The sequence below is a fragment of the Rutilus rutilus genome (assembly GCF_951802725.1).
Source record: "Rutilus rutilus genome assembly, chromosome: 11".
In the NCBI taxonomy this organism is placed as follows: Eukaryota; Metazoa; Chordata; class Actinopteri; order Cypriniformes; family Leuciscidae; genus Rutilus; species Rutilus rutilus.
The window spans coordinates 38,697,335-38,712,401 of record NC_140216.1 but is presented as its reverse complement, the minus strand read 5'-3'; the positions used below and the strand labels follow the sequence as shown (position 1 = coordinate 38,712,401).

General features: G+C 38.2%; 3 protein-coding genes across 4 annotated transcripts in view; 1 reads left to right on the top strand and 2 right to left on the bottom strand.

Moving 5' to 3' along the window:
• Positions 1-23: 23 nt before the first annotated feature.
• Positions 24-4,302, bottom strand: cfap20 (cilia and flagella associated protein 20). 2 transcript variants are annotated; one of them, XM_084423122.1, is made up of 6 exons: positions 3,969-4,302; positions 1,940-2,019; positions 1,714-1,825; positions 1,443-1,631; positions 249-359; positions 24-178 (listed from the first exon to the last, which is right to left on the bottom strand). In XM_084423122.1, the coding sequence occupies exons 1-6, from the start codon at positions 4,050-4,052 to the stop codon at positions 173-175; spliced, it is 582 nt and encodes a 193-aa protein (XP_084279248.1). In that variant the 5' UTR covers positions 4,053-4,302; the 3' UTR covers positions 24-172. The 2 variants fall into 2 exon arrangements, with proteins under 2 accessions (XP_084279248.1, XP_084279249.1); XM_084423123.1 differs by having other exon boundaries at positions 24-175; positions 3,969-4,162.
• Positions 4,303-5,909: 1,607 nt separating this feature from the next.
• oxsm (3-oxoacyl-ACP synthase, mitochondrial) lies at positions 5,910-9,383 on the bottom strand. The gene is made up of 4 exons (XM_084423671.1): positions 9,294-9,383; positions 7,970-8,529; positions 7,259-7,719; positions 5,910-6,558 (listed from the first exon to the last, which is right to left on the bottom strand). The coding sequence occupies exons 2-4, from the start codon at positions 8,480-8,482 to the stop codon at positions 6,156-6,158; spliced, it is 1,377 nt and encodes a 458-aa protein (XP_084279797.1). The 5' UTR covers positions 8,483-8,529; positions 9,294-9,383; the 3' UTR covers positions 5,910-6,155.
• Positions 9,384-10,790: 1,407 nt separating this feature from the next.
• Positions 10,791-15,067, top strand: part of trpn1 (transient receptor potential cation channel, subfamily N, member 1) — a gene marked incomplete at its 5' end in the record, with an annotated part of 45,261 nt that continues 40,984 nt past the window's right edge. Inside the window, 2 exons of the mRNA XM_084423849.1 lie at positions 10,791-10,925; positions 12,036-12,137. Of these exons, the coding sequence (XP_084279975.1) occupies positions 10,791-10,925; positions 12,036-12,137 (237 nt within the window). The remainder of the gene's footprint in view (positions 10,926-12,035; positions 12,138-15,067) is intronic.

Below are 15,067 nucleotides of genomic sequence, written 5' to 3'. Positions count from 1 at the left end.
GAAAATAAATCAAACAGACCTCACTTTGTGCATATAAAATATTTATTTAGCAGATGGAAACCAATCACACAGATCCAAAACAACACTTGAAGAACAACAAAAAGATTGGGCCACTAGAAATCCGTCCAGTATGAACGTGTGCAGATAAAACGAAGGAATCCGGTCTGCTCCTTCACTGCTGTGGAGAAGATGCACAAGATTAACACACATCTATATAGAAACGTTGAGTTTGCACTTGAGCAGCTCACCTTTGCTTTGTTTTGTACTGGTAAATAGAGTTTAAATTCAGCGGGGAGCTCGTCCTCGGAGTACAGCCGGTCAGAGAAGTAAACCCTCCTGATGCGACAGTTTGCGTGGATCTGAAAGACACGAGGAACCCGTTAATCATCTAAATCACAGTCTGACAGCTTTTCTCATACCAGCATTTACAGTATAATTACCACAGGACACACAATGTCATATGCAATATCTGCTAAATATCATACTTAATACTGAAAAACTTTTATTGCTAACACCCTGATGTCTCTTCTTTGGTAATAACCTTTTACCAGAATCATCCTACATGTATATTGATACTGATATTGGATTGAGACTGATATTAGAAGCAGATCTAATCAAGGTTTGCTGAAAATAAAAACTCTTTGTATTGGCAGATTTTAAAGGCACTGAACAGTTAATCATTCTTTCAATATTAATGGCTGAATCTCAGAAACAAGTCATATTTCACCCCAAAATTACAGAGGAAAATAAACATTTTACATTATCTTCTTAAACAAAAGCATATATACGTGTGTGTGTGTGTGTGTGTGTGTGTGTGTGTGTGTGTGTGTGTGTGTGTATGTGAAAATGCAATGTAATTTTTCCTTATTGCTCTTTATTTGATACAATTTTATATATATATATATATATATATATATATATATATATATATATATATATATATATATATATATATATCATTTTGAAAACAAATAAGCTCAACTGTCCACTTATATTGTATATATAATTGTATATATAGTGTGCATTATTGAAATTGTAAAGAATTTTGCATTATACATAAAAGTAAATACATAAGAAATTAGGTATTATTGAAATTGTAAAGAATCTATATATATCATAGTGATATGTTAAATTGCTAAATGTATGCCAACTGTTGTATTATATAATATTGTATTACAATATTTTTTTACTGTCAGTGTCATAAACGAACAATCAAGTGTCAGTTGAGCACATCTAGTCTTAATAGTCATGAAAATGTCAAAGTTAAAAAAAACATACAAGTTCTAAAAAATATTTTTTTTAAAGAAAATTTCTTATTTTGTTCCTCTTGATTTAGAGGTTTTCATGAGCGCACCTGCACTGTATTAGTCCTAAAACAGATCCAATTCGTTCTTTTGTTATGTGAATGTGAATGTGAGCCGCGTGTGTTTTGATGAGCTCACCTGCACTCTCAGAGTCTCGATGTAGTTGGTGCCGTACGCTCGGCGTGTGAAGTCTGACAGGTTGAACTGGATCTGGTTCCAGCCGTCGTCGAGCCTCATGGGCATCGTACAGATGAAGGGCTTCACGCGGGTCGTGCTCTGATAGTTACTCGCCCTGAACCTCCGCCGCACGTTCTTATCATCCAGCACCTGGAATTACACTTATGTCATATAGATCATGTGCTCTGGTTCATTCTTTTTGGGATGAATTGTAATATTATCGAGACCCTACCTGGACTTCAAATGTGAAATACTTCTTGAGGTTCTTGATGATCATGACGAGGAAGGGCAGTTTGATGCCGAGGGTTTTCTTGGGGTCTGCGGGACACGTGATGTAGGTGGTGCTGTGGAGAGACACACACGGGTCAGGCTGGATCAGGAGGATCATGTGACCAGACAGACGGACACACACACAAACAAACACACACACACACACACACACACACACACACACTCACCTGACGTTCGTTCCCTCCACCTCCAGCACCAGAGACTGGATGTCATTGTCTGTGATGCGTTTGATGTGTCCGTTTCTGACCTGCAGGGACATGTGTGTTTGAGTTAATGCATAATTCACATCTACATTAAACTCCTTTAGTTTATTTAAACTGAATATATATAATCTATACACATACATATAACATAATATTAAACATTTATCATTTCATTTAGTTTAACTTGTGTGTGTGTGTGTGTGTGTGTGTGTGTGTGTGTGTGTGTGTGTGTGTGTATATGAGTGATTATATGAGTATAAGTGCATGTGTACATGTGTATAAGTATGAGTGTGAGTGAGTGAGTGTGTGTGAGTGTATGTGTACTATGTGTTGTGAGTCTGAAAGAGTGTGTGTGTGTGTCGGTGTGTGTGTTGTGACTGAGTGAGAGAGAGAGAGAGTGTGTGTGTGTGTGTGTGTGTGATGTGAGTGTGCGCGAGTGTCTGTGAGTGTCTGTATGTGTGTGAGCGAGTGAGCGAAAGTAAGCCTGTGTGTGTATAAGTGTTGTGAGTGTGGTCTGTGTATATGAGTGTTGTGAGTCTGTGTGTGCGTGTGTGTGTGTGTGTGTGTGTGTGTGTGTGTGTGTGTATGTGTGCATAATATGGAGTTAATTTTGTGCCATAATTAAACAAACAAGTCCAGCATTTTGTAAACAAACTCGATCTGCTTTTGCAAAGGAAAACTCGACTCGCAAACAAACAGAAAGCACTGTGCAAGTACTACAAACGTCAATTTGAGCAAAAGTGCAGTGGAGTAACACGTATGTATTCTGTTTTACAAATATAAATAAATGAGCCTAGATAATATTTCACTAATAAATACAAACCATCCTACAAATTGCATGTAACCTTTGAACAAATACCAAATCTAGTGCATACAAATGCAAATCTGTCTGTTCTGATTGTGAGACACTTGGCTTTTTATGAGATCTCTCGGTTCGATTTTCTCACAAATGCAGATGAGCAACTTCCTCTTCTTGAACAGTAGATGGCGCTAAACTAGGGGATTCATTTAGCGCTAGTCTCCCGGGAGACTAGCACTTCCTCCTGCACTTTCGCTCAAATTGACGTTTGTAGTACTTGCACAGTGCTTACTGTTTGTTTGCGAGTCGAGTTTTCCTTTGCAAAGCAGATCCAGTTTGTTTGCAAAATGCTGTTTGTTTAATTATGGCACAAAATTAACTCCATCTATCTATAAATTACAGAAACGTCTGTCTGTCTGTCATTTCGCATATCTCTCGAACCGTTAGTCCGATGGATTTCAAACTTGACCGGTGTCTCGCTACGGGGACGAGTAAGTGCAGTGCCAAGTTTGACACTGTTTGGATTAGAAATGCAAAATATATCGGTAAAAGAAGCACACACTGTCTTTTGCCGCTCTAGCTACTGGCCACTCCCCCTCTCACTGGCCACTCCCCCTCTCACACTCACACTGAGTGAGCATTTAATTCAATTTTCCACATTTATTGTATGTCATTATGTCAGTATCAGTATTTGCTTTCTACCATGCACAAATAAAAATGTCACTGAACTTTTGCTGTGTAGGCTAATTGTAGCAATGAGCACTGGGCAAAGTGTGTTTGACACACCAAACCAACAATTACTAAAAACACACACAAACTGATTTTGCACGGGCATTTTGCACTAGTAGCATAAACGCAAAAGGCAGATGAAAATGCCAGAGCATTAAGTGATTATCATATTCATATAGTACGCTATTTATAAGTTACTCAATGGTTCTTTAAAAATGCCATTACAGCATCATTATGGTCATGTTAAAAACCCATAATGTTACCATGGTAATACCATAGTACTTTTAGCGAGAATGAGTATAATGTTATCCAGGTCCTAATGTTCTAACCTACTTTAGATTAACGTTAAATGTAAATGATAACTTTAATTACAGCCTAAATGTTATGTATGTAAGTTAGCTGTCCATTAGCAACATCTGAGCTCGCTCAACCCATCTAACATCATCATTTCCGGCTTGTGCTCACCTTCTTGTCCCAGATCTGCAGAGGTTTGCTGCCGATACTGTAGAGGATGGACAGGAATCCGCTCTGGAAGGTGTTTTTGAACATAATCCTGCAGCTTAAATTTAAATGAAATCACACCATACACTGTTTATTCTGCTTTGAACGCGTCCGGCTGGATCGCTGCGCTCGAGATCTCGAGTTCCGCCTGACAAACACTAAATAAACGTATACATCGGTTATGAGAACAAGGTATTTTATAACTCGTTAATAGTTGCGTCCGATCCGATTAATCTCAAGCAGCGACACGGACGAGGTTTTTCGGAGTTTATTTGGGAGTTGCTATGCGACGTGACGTGACCTGGTTGTCACGTCGGACCCTTTAATGTTGACACGGCTGTTGCTATAGTAACGGGGTGTCCCAGTCCCACTAGTGCACGACTGCTGGTGTGACGAAGCTTTATAATAAAGCAATTAATATATGAAATATATGTTTATATATAGAAAATGTTGTTTAAAATAGGTTTATATGGAGTATAGATTAGCTGTATTATTTTGAATTGTCAATTAAATGTATGTTAAATAGTGCTGTCTATAATACAAGCAGTGTGCTGGATGGAAACCAATAATATATACACATACACATTACACACACAAACATACACACCCTCTCTCAAACACTCACACACTGACACAGTCACACATACACTCAAACACACACACTCACTTCTCAAACACACACAGACACTCACAGACACTCAGACACAAACACACTCAAACTCACTGACACTCGATCACTCTCAAACACACACACACAAACTCACTCTCACACACACTCACTCTCAAACACACACTCACTTTCACACACACTCACACATTTGTATATATTTACAAACTTTTATTTTAGATGCAATTAATCGACTTGACCACTAATATTAACATAAAATTAAATGTAAAATATTTTAATGCTGACAATATGCTTTCAAGCAAAATATCAAGGTATATTTATTTAGCATTGTGCATTAAAAGTGGTCATGCATTGTTTGCCATCCTTAATTAATAAACTAAACTAAATTAAATTCACACAAAGTTCTTAACCACACTTATATAATTCAATTAATTACATTTAACTAAACAAGCAATTTGATGAGGTCATGTGACAACAAATCAACTCTATTGTTTGTATGCAGTGTGCTAGTATTCCATTGCAGTTAGGGCTGCGCGATTAATCGCAATTAACATGAAATCATGCTTAATCCGGTTTGGTTTATTGCGATTATGAAATCGCAAAGGCTGTGATTACTTGTCAGTGACAGACAGCTCTGTGATCAGTAGTAAACGCTGCTCCATCTGAAAGCACTGCGAGTTTGAGTCGCTTATAGCGTGAATTTGAACACGCCAAACATCTTTCCAAACATGAGAAGCATTTATGAACCTCTTGTCCAACAAAAGACAACATTTAAAAAAATCAATCAAAGCGTTTCAATCTTGTTTATTCATTTTCTGTTTATTATTTTCCTTATAGTACTTCTGTGGCAGAGCATATTTGGCTTGTGTGTGTGAGAACGCCCTCTGGCTTTCAGATGGAGCAGCATCACCGACTGAGCACAGAGCCGTACTTCACTGACAAGCTGCGCATAAAATAATCGCAGCCTTTGCCAAATCGAGTGCGGTTTCATTTAGATTAATCGTGCAGTCCTAATTGCAGTCCGATGATCAATGTTCGGAAACTGTTACTGGATCTGATCAAGTGAAATCCGCAGAACTATAATCAAACGCTTGCGAGACACAGACACACACACAAACTCTCTCTCAAATACACACACTCACAGATACACACACAGTCACACACACACACACACAATTGCAAACTTTTCTTTTAGATGCAATTAATCGACTTGACAGCACAAATAATATAACATAAAATTACATGTAAAATATTTCAAATTAATGCTGACAATATGCTTTTAGGCAAAATATCAAGGTTTATTTACTCAGCGTTATGCTTTAAATGTGGTCATGCATTGATTGCCATCCTTAATTAATCAATCAACTAAACTAAATTAAATTCACACAACATTTTTAACCACACTTATTTAATTCAAAATACATTCAATTAAACAAGCAACTCGATGAGGTCATGTGACAACAAATCAACTGTATTGTTTGTATGTATGCAGTATGCTAGTATTGTCGCAGAACTGTAAAGAATCACACGCTCGCGAGACACAGAGAAGCGTTTGTTCCGCCGAAGCCGAATGAGTTGCTGAGCGCGACTCTGCGTCCGCTAGCGCTCCAGGGCTGCGCTGTGCAGGGCACATAGTTCATGTCGAACTCCGGCTCGGTGCGGTCCAGGTTGAGGGTTGGCGGCAGGGTAGCGTAGCGGCACGCGAGGGCAGTGAACGCCGCCTCCAGCGCCCCGGCGGCCCCCAACAGGTGCCCTGTGGCTCCTTTAGTGGACGACACCGCTAGTGAGTGCGCGTGCTTCTGAAACAGCCTCTTAACGGCTGCGTTCTCCGCGGCGTCTCCCAGCGGTGTGGAGGTGGCGTGGGCGTTGATGTACGTCACGTCTGAAGCGCTCACACCAGCGTCACGCAGAGCAGCCGACATGCACCTGAAATATAGCAGGACGTTTGGGTTAGAGTTAGACCGACTGAGCTGGACTGCATACTTTACGATCAGCACTGGATGATATCTGAGCATCTAGTGCAGAGTCTCATCCTAAACCTCATTATGCTATAATATGCTATGCTATGTTGTTATGCTATGCTATGTTATATTGTTATGCTATGCTATGCTTTTGTTATGCTATGCTATGTTATGCTGTTATGCTATGCTTTTGTTATTCTATGCTATGCTATGTTATGCTGTTATGCTATGCTATGTTATGCTATGCTATGCTGTTATGCTATGTTATGCTATGCTTTTGTTATTCTATGCTATGCTATGTTATGCTGTTACGCTGTTATGTTATGCTATGCTGTTTTGCTATGTTATGCTATGCTTTTGTTATTCTATGCTATGCTATGCTGTTATGTTATGCTATGTTACGCTGTTATGTTATGCTATGCTGTTTTGCTATGCTATGCTATGTTATGCTGTTATGTTATGCTATGCTGTTATGTTATGCTATTATGTTATGCTATGTTGTTTTGCTATGCTATGCTGTTATTATATGCCATATTATGCTGTTGTGTTATGCTATGTTATGCTATGCTATGCTATATTATGATTTGCTATGCTATGTTATGCTATGCAAAAATTCTAGATTACAAAAAAGTGTTTATTTGCATGCTGAAAGGTGACGGTATTACCGAAAGGCTCCATCTCCATCTGCGGTTGGTGCGGTGATGTGACTAGCATCTCCAGAGAGCCCGTAACCCAAGACCTCAGCGTAGACCCGCGCCCCTCTCTGCTCGGCGTGTGCGTACTCCTCTAAAACGAGCACGGCCGCCCCTTCTCCCATCACAAACCCCTCTCTGTCCGGATGAAACGGGCGTGAGGCGAGTCTGGGCTCCTGGTTCCAGTTGGTGCTGAGGGCCCGAGCCCGAGCAAAGCCGGCTATGGCTAGCGGGCTAACGCAGGCCTCTGTCCCGCCGGCTAGCATCACCGTAGCATCACCGTGAGCGATGAAACGGGCCGCATCCCCGATAGCGTGAGCCCCCGTGGTGCATGCGGTGGAAACGGCGTGATTTGGACCCTTTAGTTTGTGTTTGATGCTTATGTGCCCGGCGGCCATGTTGACCAGGATGCGGGGGACGAAAAACGGGCTGACCTTGAAATAAAAAAGGTTTATATGGAGATTAGATTGGCTGTATTGTTTTAAATTTTTGATTAAATATATATTAAATAGTGGTGTCTATAATATATACACACACACACACACACTGACAGACACACACTAACACATACTCTCAAACAGCACACACACTGACAGACACACACATACTCTCAAACACACACACACTCAGACAAACTAAACTAAATTAAATTCACACAAAGTTCTGTGTGAAAAACGGGCTGACCTTGCTATAGCCGCGCGTCTGAAAGGCTGAGGCCGTTCGAGCGATTTCCTCCAGAGACACCATTCCCATCCCGACCGCCACACCGGTGTCCAGCTGCTCCTCAGGGCTTCTGGGAAACCACCCACAATCCTCCAGAGCCAGTTGGGCGGCACCGAGGGCCATAACCGTGGCTGGAGACATGCTGTTTATCTCTCCTTTGGATACAAACGTCTCTTCGTTGAAATCTCCAGGTTTATCTCCTCTCGGCACGCGAGCCGCCACCTTACACGGCACTGTTTTATACTCCTCTGAGTCCAGAGCAACCAAACCACTTTCTCCACCAATCAGACGCTGCCAAGGCAGAGCACTTCCTGTTCCGAGGGGAGAGACGAGTCCGATCCCGGTGATCACCACCCTCCTGCGACTCGGAGCCGCTCGACTCGAGTGTCTTTTGGCAGAGCTCAGACACACGCAGCTCTTCACACTGGACAGAGAAAGTCTCAGTAACGTCTTCTGACAGCATCTCAGGGACATCGTGACCAAACCTGCTCTGGGAAGATCGAGGCTACATCACATCTCCACTGTAAAAGACACAAAGAGAAGAAGTTCATTATTAGCATTACTGCCGCCTGATTTCATGTCTCATATCATAGTAAAACATCAGGATAAAACACCATGAAAATGTTTCTATTGTACTTTTTATTTCTCTCATTTAATCATTTTTTCCGCGTAACAAGTAGACTGAAAGGTGAAATCCATAAATATGTGTATATTTATGTGTACACATATATATACATATATATATAATATATATATATATATATATATATATAGTGTGTGTGTGTGTGTGTGTGTGTAGCACATGTCCACTGCTTTATACTACTTATATTCGATTAAAATCGAATAAAAAATGTATTTATCTCTAATATGTTGAAATGGTGTGTTGCAACTTGCAACATACAGCATGAGAAGATTAATGCCTTAACATTATAGATGTATAGTTTAAAAGCACATCACAAAGTTATACAAAAAATGTAGAGAATATGCTAATATATATATATTAAAATAGATTAAGATGAAGTATGGTATATTATATTGCCACTGTTGTCACTGTCTGAAATGTAAAAAAAATATATATATATATATATACTTTTTTTTTTTTTTTTCTGTCAAGAAAAGAATAACCTTGGAAGATAATATCTACTGGGAGTATATTGCTCCATTTATGCATCGCAATGGATTGAATATGGTCATGCACGAATTGTCATCTATCGACTTAACTAAACTCAACTAAATGTCACGTAGCAGATTTAATAACTACATGTAATTAAATTCAAATACGTACTCTCATTCACGTGTGGACTCAGCAGTGGCTAATGTAAACAGACCAGAGACGGACTTCCGGTTCTCTGTGATTTCTATAATAAAAGTATCCAGATTTTGGTGCTAAAAGTCCTCGTTTAATACACCTAACGAATCAAAGGCACGATTTACACATTCTTCTCCAAATTATCTGACTTCAATAGGACCGTTATTATGATTCATAATAGTAGTAATGATAATAATAATATATTTTATTAGATTATCTATATTCTGAAATTATAAAAATGAGCAGTGTTATTAATAACACGTTGAGGAGATGCAAGTAGTGCTAGGAGAAGCGAGGTTAATCTAAACTCAGCACTTTGAGGACATCTGCTGGTTCAAGCCGTGTACATGCAATGAGAACTTGTTAAATTACAGTTAAATTACTGTATAATGAGCAGTCTTTTAGTCAATTTGTTGCACTTATTTTGTGCATTTTGCGACACCTTTACAGAGACAAAAAATGTAACGACTTAAAGTAAAAAAAAAAAAAAATGGCTCGAGATAATAGATTGAAATGTAGTTTAAAAATGACGTTTGATTGGATTTTCATAAAATAATTTCTGATTGGCAAATGTCACGTGGTTCTGTTCCGTTGAAAACAAAGCGCGTAAAAAGTAGTATGGAAATATAATGGTTTGTATTATAAAACGCAAATACCAGAATATTAGATATACAAATATAAAGAAAACCAACCACATAAAATAGCATATAATAGACTGAAATCTAATCTAAAACGGCCATATCTCTAAAATGTTCTAACTTTTATTTCTGACAAGAAAAGAATAGACTTGAAAGTCAATATGCATTTACTCGGCTTAATTAACTAATTAAAATTAAATTAAAAGTAAATAAAGTGATTTGATTGGTCAATAAAACACTCGCTCGAGGCGTCCGTTTCATTGAAACCAGAGCCGTTGAAAAAGTATCATTAACCGTTTTTTTGTGTCAGACAAATGTACCATTTACACACCAAACAAACCTGATATGGTCAAATAAAACAGTTTTCCACGCAGATGGACCTGATTTCACCCTAAATTAGAAATTATCTAAACGTATTTCATCATTATCAAAGTGGATGCTGGTCCTGAGGTAAACGACAACAGCAGCAGTTAAATGAGGACTTGTGCTATTTTCTTCGGAAGGATACACGCTGAAGTCCAGCGGCTTGAGCTCTTATTATTCGGGCTCTTTTGCTGTGGGCTTGTTTCAATGGTCTTTTTTGTTGAATCCAGGGTAACAGGAGGAACCGAAGGCGGAGTTTGCAAACTTTAACCCACCGCAGACAGTCGTCGGAGGAATGTTATGTTGGCTCTATACCTCCTACCAAGAGGGAGGAACCGTTAGACCCGCACCTGCACGCGCACTACAACACATCTGTCTTCGTTTTATCTTTTAAACGGACCTGCTTTTCTTATGGTGTTTACAGACCCGTGCTGTTTATGCTGTTTAAAAGTTGATTGAGTGCTCTTATATGATGTCAGAAAGCTCAGGTGTCTCAGGGGCCCTTCAGCGCCTGATGCCTCTGGCCCTCAGGGGAGAATGGATGGCACTAGAACAGAAACTCAAGACTTTAGAAAAGGGAGATCCGGACATCTTCCAGTTCGACGAGGTGAGATGCACAGCAGATGCATTTTATTGCATGCTTTAAAAACAGATTAAAACATTACTATTTTTAATGTGTTTGAAAGAAGCCTCTTATGCTTACCAAGGCTGCACAACCTGTGATACTTTTTTAAGGATTCATTGATGAATAAAAAGTAAAGTAATAAAAAGAAAAAAAAGAACAGCATTTATTTAAAATATAAATCTTTTGTAACAATATACACTACCGTTCATAAGTTTGGGGTCAGTAATTATTTTTTATTGTTTGAAAGAAATTCATACATTTATTCAGCAAGGATGTGTTAAATAGATTTTTTAAAAAGTGATAGTAAAGATATTGCATCACAGGTTCAAGACTTATAAATATTGAAGACAAGAAATATTAAGCAGCACAACTGTTTCCAACATTGATAATAAATCATCATATCAGAATGATTTCTGAAGGATCACGTGATACTGAAGACTGGAGTAATGATGCTGAAAATTCAGCTTTGATCACAGGAATAAATTACATTTTAGAATATTTTCACATAGAAAACAGCTGTTTTAAATGGTAATAATATTTCCCAATATTACAGTTTTTCTGTATTTTTGATCAAATAAATGCAGGGTTAAAACTTAAGAAATAGCAATGTTTCCTAACTTTTGACCTGCACTGTATAATGTTAAATCAATGCATTTAACTAATCATGCTTCATGGTGCACCTTTTAGAGATATTAGATAGGTTTTACATTAAATTCTAGTCTGTTAGATTTTATTTGGTTGTTACAGTGTGCATTCTCTTTACATTTTATATATATTCTGGTATTTGCTGTTTTATAATAAATACCAATATATATTACGTAATTGCAGTTCTGTAATGATTTCATAAAAATCACATATTTAATTTTCATAACTTCAGTACAGTAACAGTTCTGTGCATATGCAGTGTTCAAAATGCTTTATTATAAAATCCTTGCATTTTAATGAACCTCAGCATCTGTATGTTCAGCGTTTGTATTGATTTCCCTCCTGTGTAAAGCACACATGCACTTCGGCTCTGAATACACGCTCACTACTGCATCCGTGAAATATTGCCTGTGCTTCCCCATGATATATTTCCTCGTTGTCCCGCAGGAGTCTGGCTTGAGCCTGATGATGGTCGCGGTTCGAGAGAATCGTTTGTCTGTCGTTGACAGGCTTCTGGAACTGGGGGTCAATCCAAGTGACAAAACCAAGGTAGGAGTTTCCCACCGTCTGGACTCGTGTCTTAAATAACTTCACTCCGCTGTGAGAAAACCAGCACCCGCCACTCAACGCACATGTTGTTCATTACTAGCACGCAATTAAACTTTTAATGGAAACGGTTCGATGGCGTAGAAGCTTATTATAGAGCAAGTGCTGCTGATACTCTGGTCTGTAGATATGGCTCGAGTGCCGCCTTCAATAAACTCTTAGGGAAAAGTATCAGCAAACCTCTCCTAGTTTAGTACTTGTTTTGGGGTTTGCTCAAATCATATTTTATGATCTTGTTTATTTTTTATGGAGCCATGAAATCTGCGCTACAGTATGTTGGTGTCAGTATCTGCTGTGAGTTTTATAACTCGGTGAACGCCTCAGTGAATAATTGTGCCTCTGTGGGTGTTTAAAAGTGCAGCACGGATCAACAGTGAACACTAAGTTGGATCTGACAGGAAAAGTTGACGGAACTGCATGGAAAATTATATTTGTGTGAGAGTGAATGGGCGAGAGAGTTAAACAACAAGTCTGTCCGCTTGTCCAACATGTGCTATAGTCTCCCAAAAACATCAGCATTTTCTATATACAGTATATATATATATATATATTGTATACAGTGTATACATTCTTTAAAGATATTAGTACTTTTACTCATCAAGGATGCATTAAATTGATCAAAAGTGACTGTTATAAAAAGGCAAGGCAAGTTTAATTATATAGCACATTTTATACACTATGGCAATTCAAAGTGCTTTACATGGAAAGGAATTAAAATGATCACAAAATAAAAAGATTATATTACAAATAAATGCTGTTCGGTTAAACCTTCTATTCATCAAAGAATCCTGAAATCCTGGATCATTTTCCACAAAAATATGAAACTTTTTTCAACATTAATAATAATCATAAATGTTTCTTGAGCAGCAAATCATCATATTAGAATGATTTCTGAAGGATCATGTGACACTGAAGACTGGAGTAATGATGCTGAAAATCAAGCTTTGATCACAGGAATAAATTACACTTTACTGTATATTTTAGATTTCAATAATATTTCACAATATTACTGTTTTTACTGTATTTTTGATCAAATAAATATGCAGCCGTTGTGAGCAGAAGAGACTTTTTTTCAAAAACATTAAAAATCGAATCGAAAAAAATCTAAAGTAGAAGCTATAAGATTATATGAAGAAGAAGAAAAACGAATCAAATAATTTGGTCTTGAAAGAATTTGTTAAAAAATGTTTGAGTTCATACTGAGATCTCGCATTTAATTACAGACTTATGGTATCTTGGCAAATCTAGGCAGTTTGAGACATTTTAGATCATTTCTGAAACTCTAGAAAAGACACATGTGAAGTAACTTTGGTGTTTTTATCAGGAGAAACATCTGAGAACTTGCGCAAATGTCTCCAATTGTTCTCAAATTGAATTTCGCCGCTGTCTAGGTCGGAGGAACACTTCATATTTATAGGAGATCTCATTTCCTATGGGTAGATAAGAACGTTTCAGCTTGGAAAAAATCTCTTTTGTCAGTCATCTGCTAAATGCATAAATGCAATCTGTGTAATATAAGTTTTATGAAGTACGAACAGTTTCGCTTTACAAGCGTAAAACTGAAGTGCCAGAGTTTTCCCAAAGCTTCAAATCAATGTGGAAATGGATGTTGTGAACGTGAATGGGAACATTTTCTCATGGCTGGTGTGGTGGACTTGAGGTTAGTTTAATTCTTGTCAGGTGCTTTTACGTGTTGTGGTGACTTTACCAGCTAATTTATTTCAAAAGGGATCATGGGACAATCATAACTAGATTTTTACATTTCATTTCTATGTGAAATTTGCCAAAAAGACTAGGATGTTTAGCAGGTGTTCTGACTGATGGCTGCAATGTTGTTTCCACTCAACATGATTTTTAGATTAGTTTTTCAGCTCTACGTTGAGCTGCATTTTACACTCTGAAAAATACTGGGTGGTTTCAAGCCAAATTTGGGTCAAATATGGAAAAAATCCAATACAATTGTTTAAATTACTTTTTTTTACCCAGCGTTTGGACTTTTTGACCCAAAAATGGGGTAAAAGAAGCCAGCATTTTTAGAGTGTTTTTTTTTTTTTGCTTTGTAAAGCTCATTGGCATGTTTCACCGTCCATAACTTTTGTTTTAGTGGATGGCGTGTAAATCTCCAAAGTTGAGTTTGTCTGTACTTGAGTTTCTCCAAAACCCACGAGGTCTGGATTCAGACCAGTGTCTGTTTCCCACTCCCATCACATGTATTGAATTACCCTACAGTTTTGAAATACTACTTTTGGGGCATCGTGTGGTGAACGACAAGTGAATCAATCATTAACTTGGGGGGGTCTGTCAGTCGATCTATCAAAAACCGGTTTGGTAAGAAAGAAATGTGCAGGAGTTTAGGAGTGGAAACCTCACTGTGGTTAGTCCGAAGTGATTCACTAAAATATTCCTCTGCGTAATATCTTCCATCTTTGAAAGTGTCTGGAATGCTCTTTACTGTGTGTTTAAGGGGTTTTAGGAGAGCGGCGCGTGTGGCCTTTCTTCAGGTGATCCGGTGTCTTTGACTTGCTGTGGTTTAGACCAAACAAAGTAAATCAGAAAAACACACTGTCTGCATTTGAACCTCAAGGAAAGTATGAGGTGCACACTTAAAATGATTGTCTATTTTCTTGTCCTAGTTTCAAGTTTGGCATCGACTAGTGAAGCTAGTTGCTCAGATACAAACGTTAGTCACAGGCTGTGTGTTTAAAACCTAGTGAGCTGCCTTGCTATCATTAGCCGCGTTTCCATTACAGATTTGCGCAAAACTTTTTTTGCGATATTTTCTAAATGTCGATAAAAAACTATTGCGCAATGACGCCGTTTCCATTAACCGATGTTATGCGACTGAAACGTCTTCTTTTTCCTGCGATAAGTCA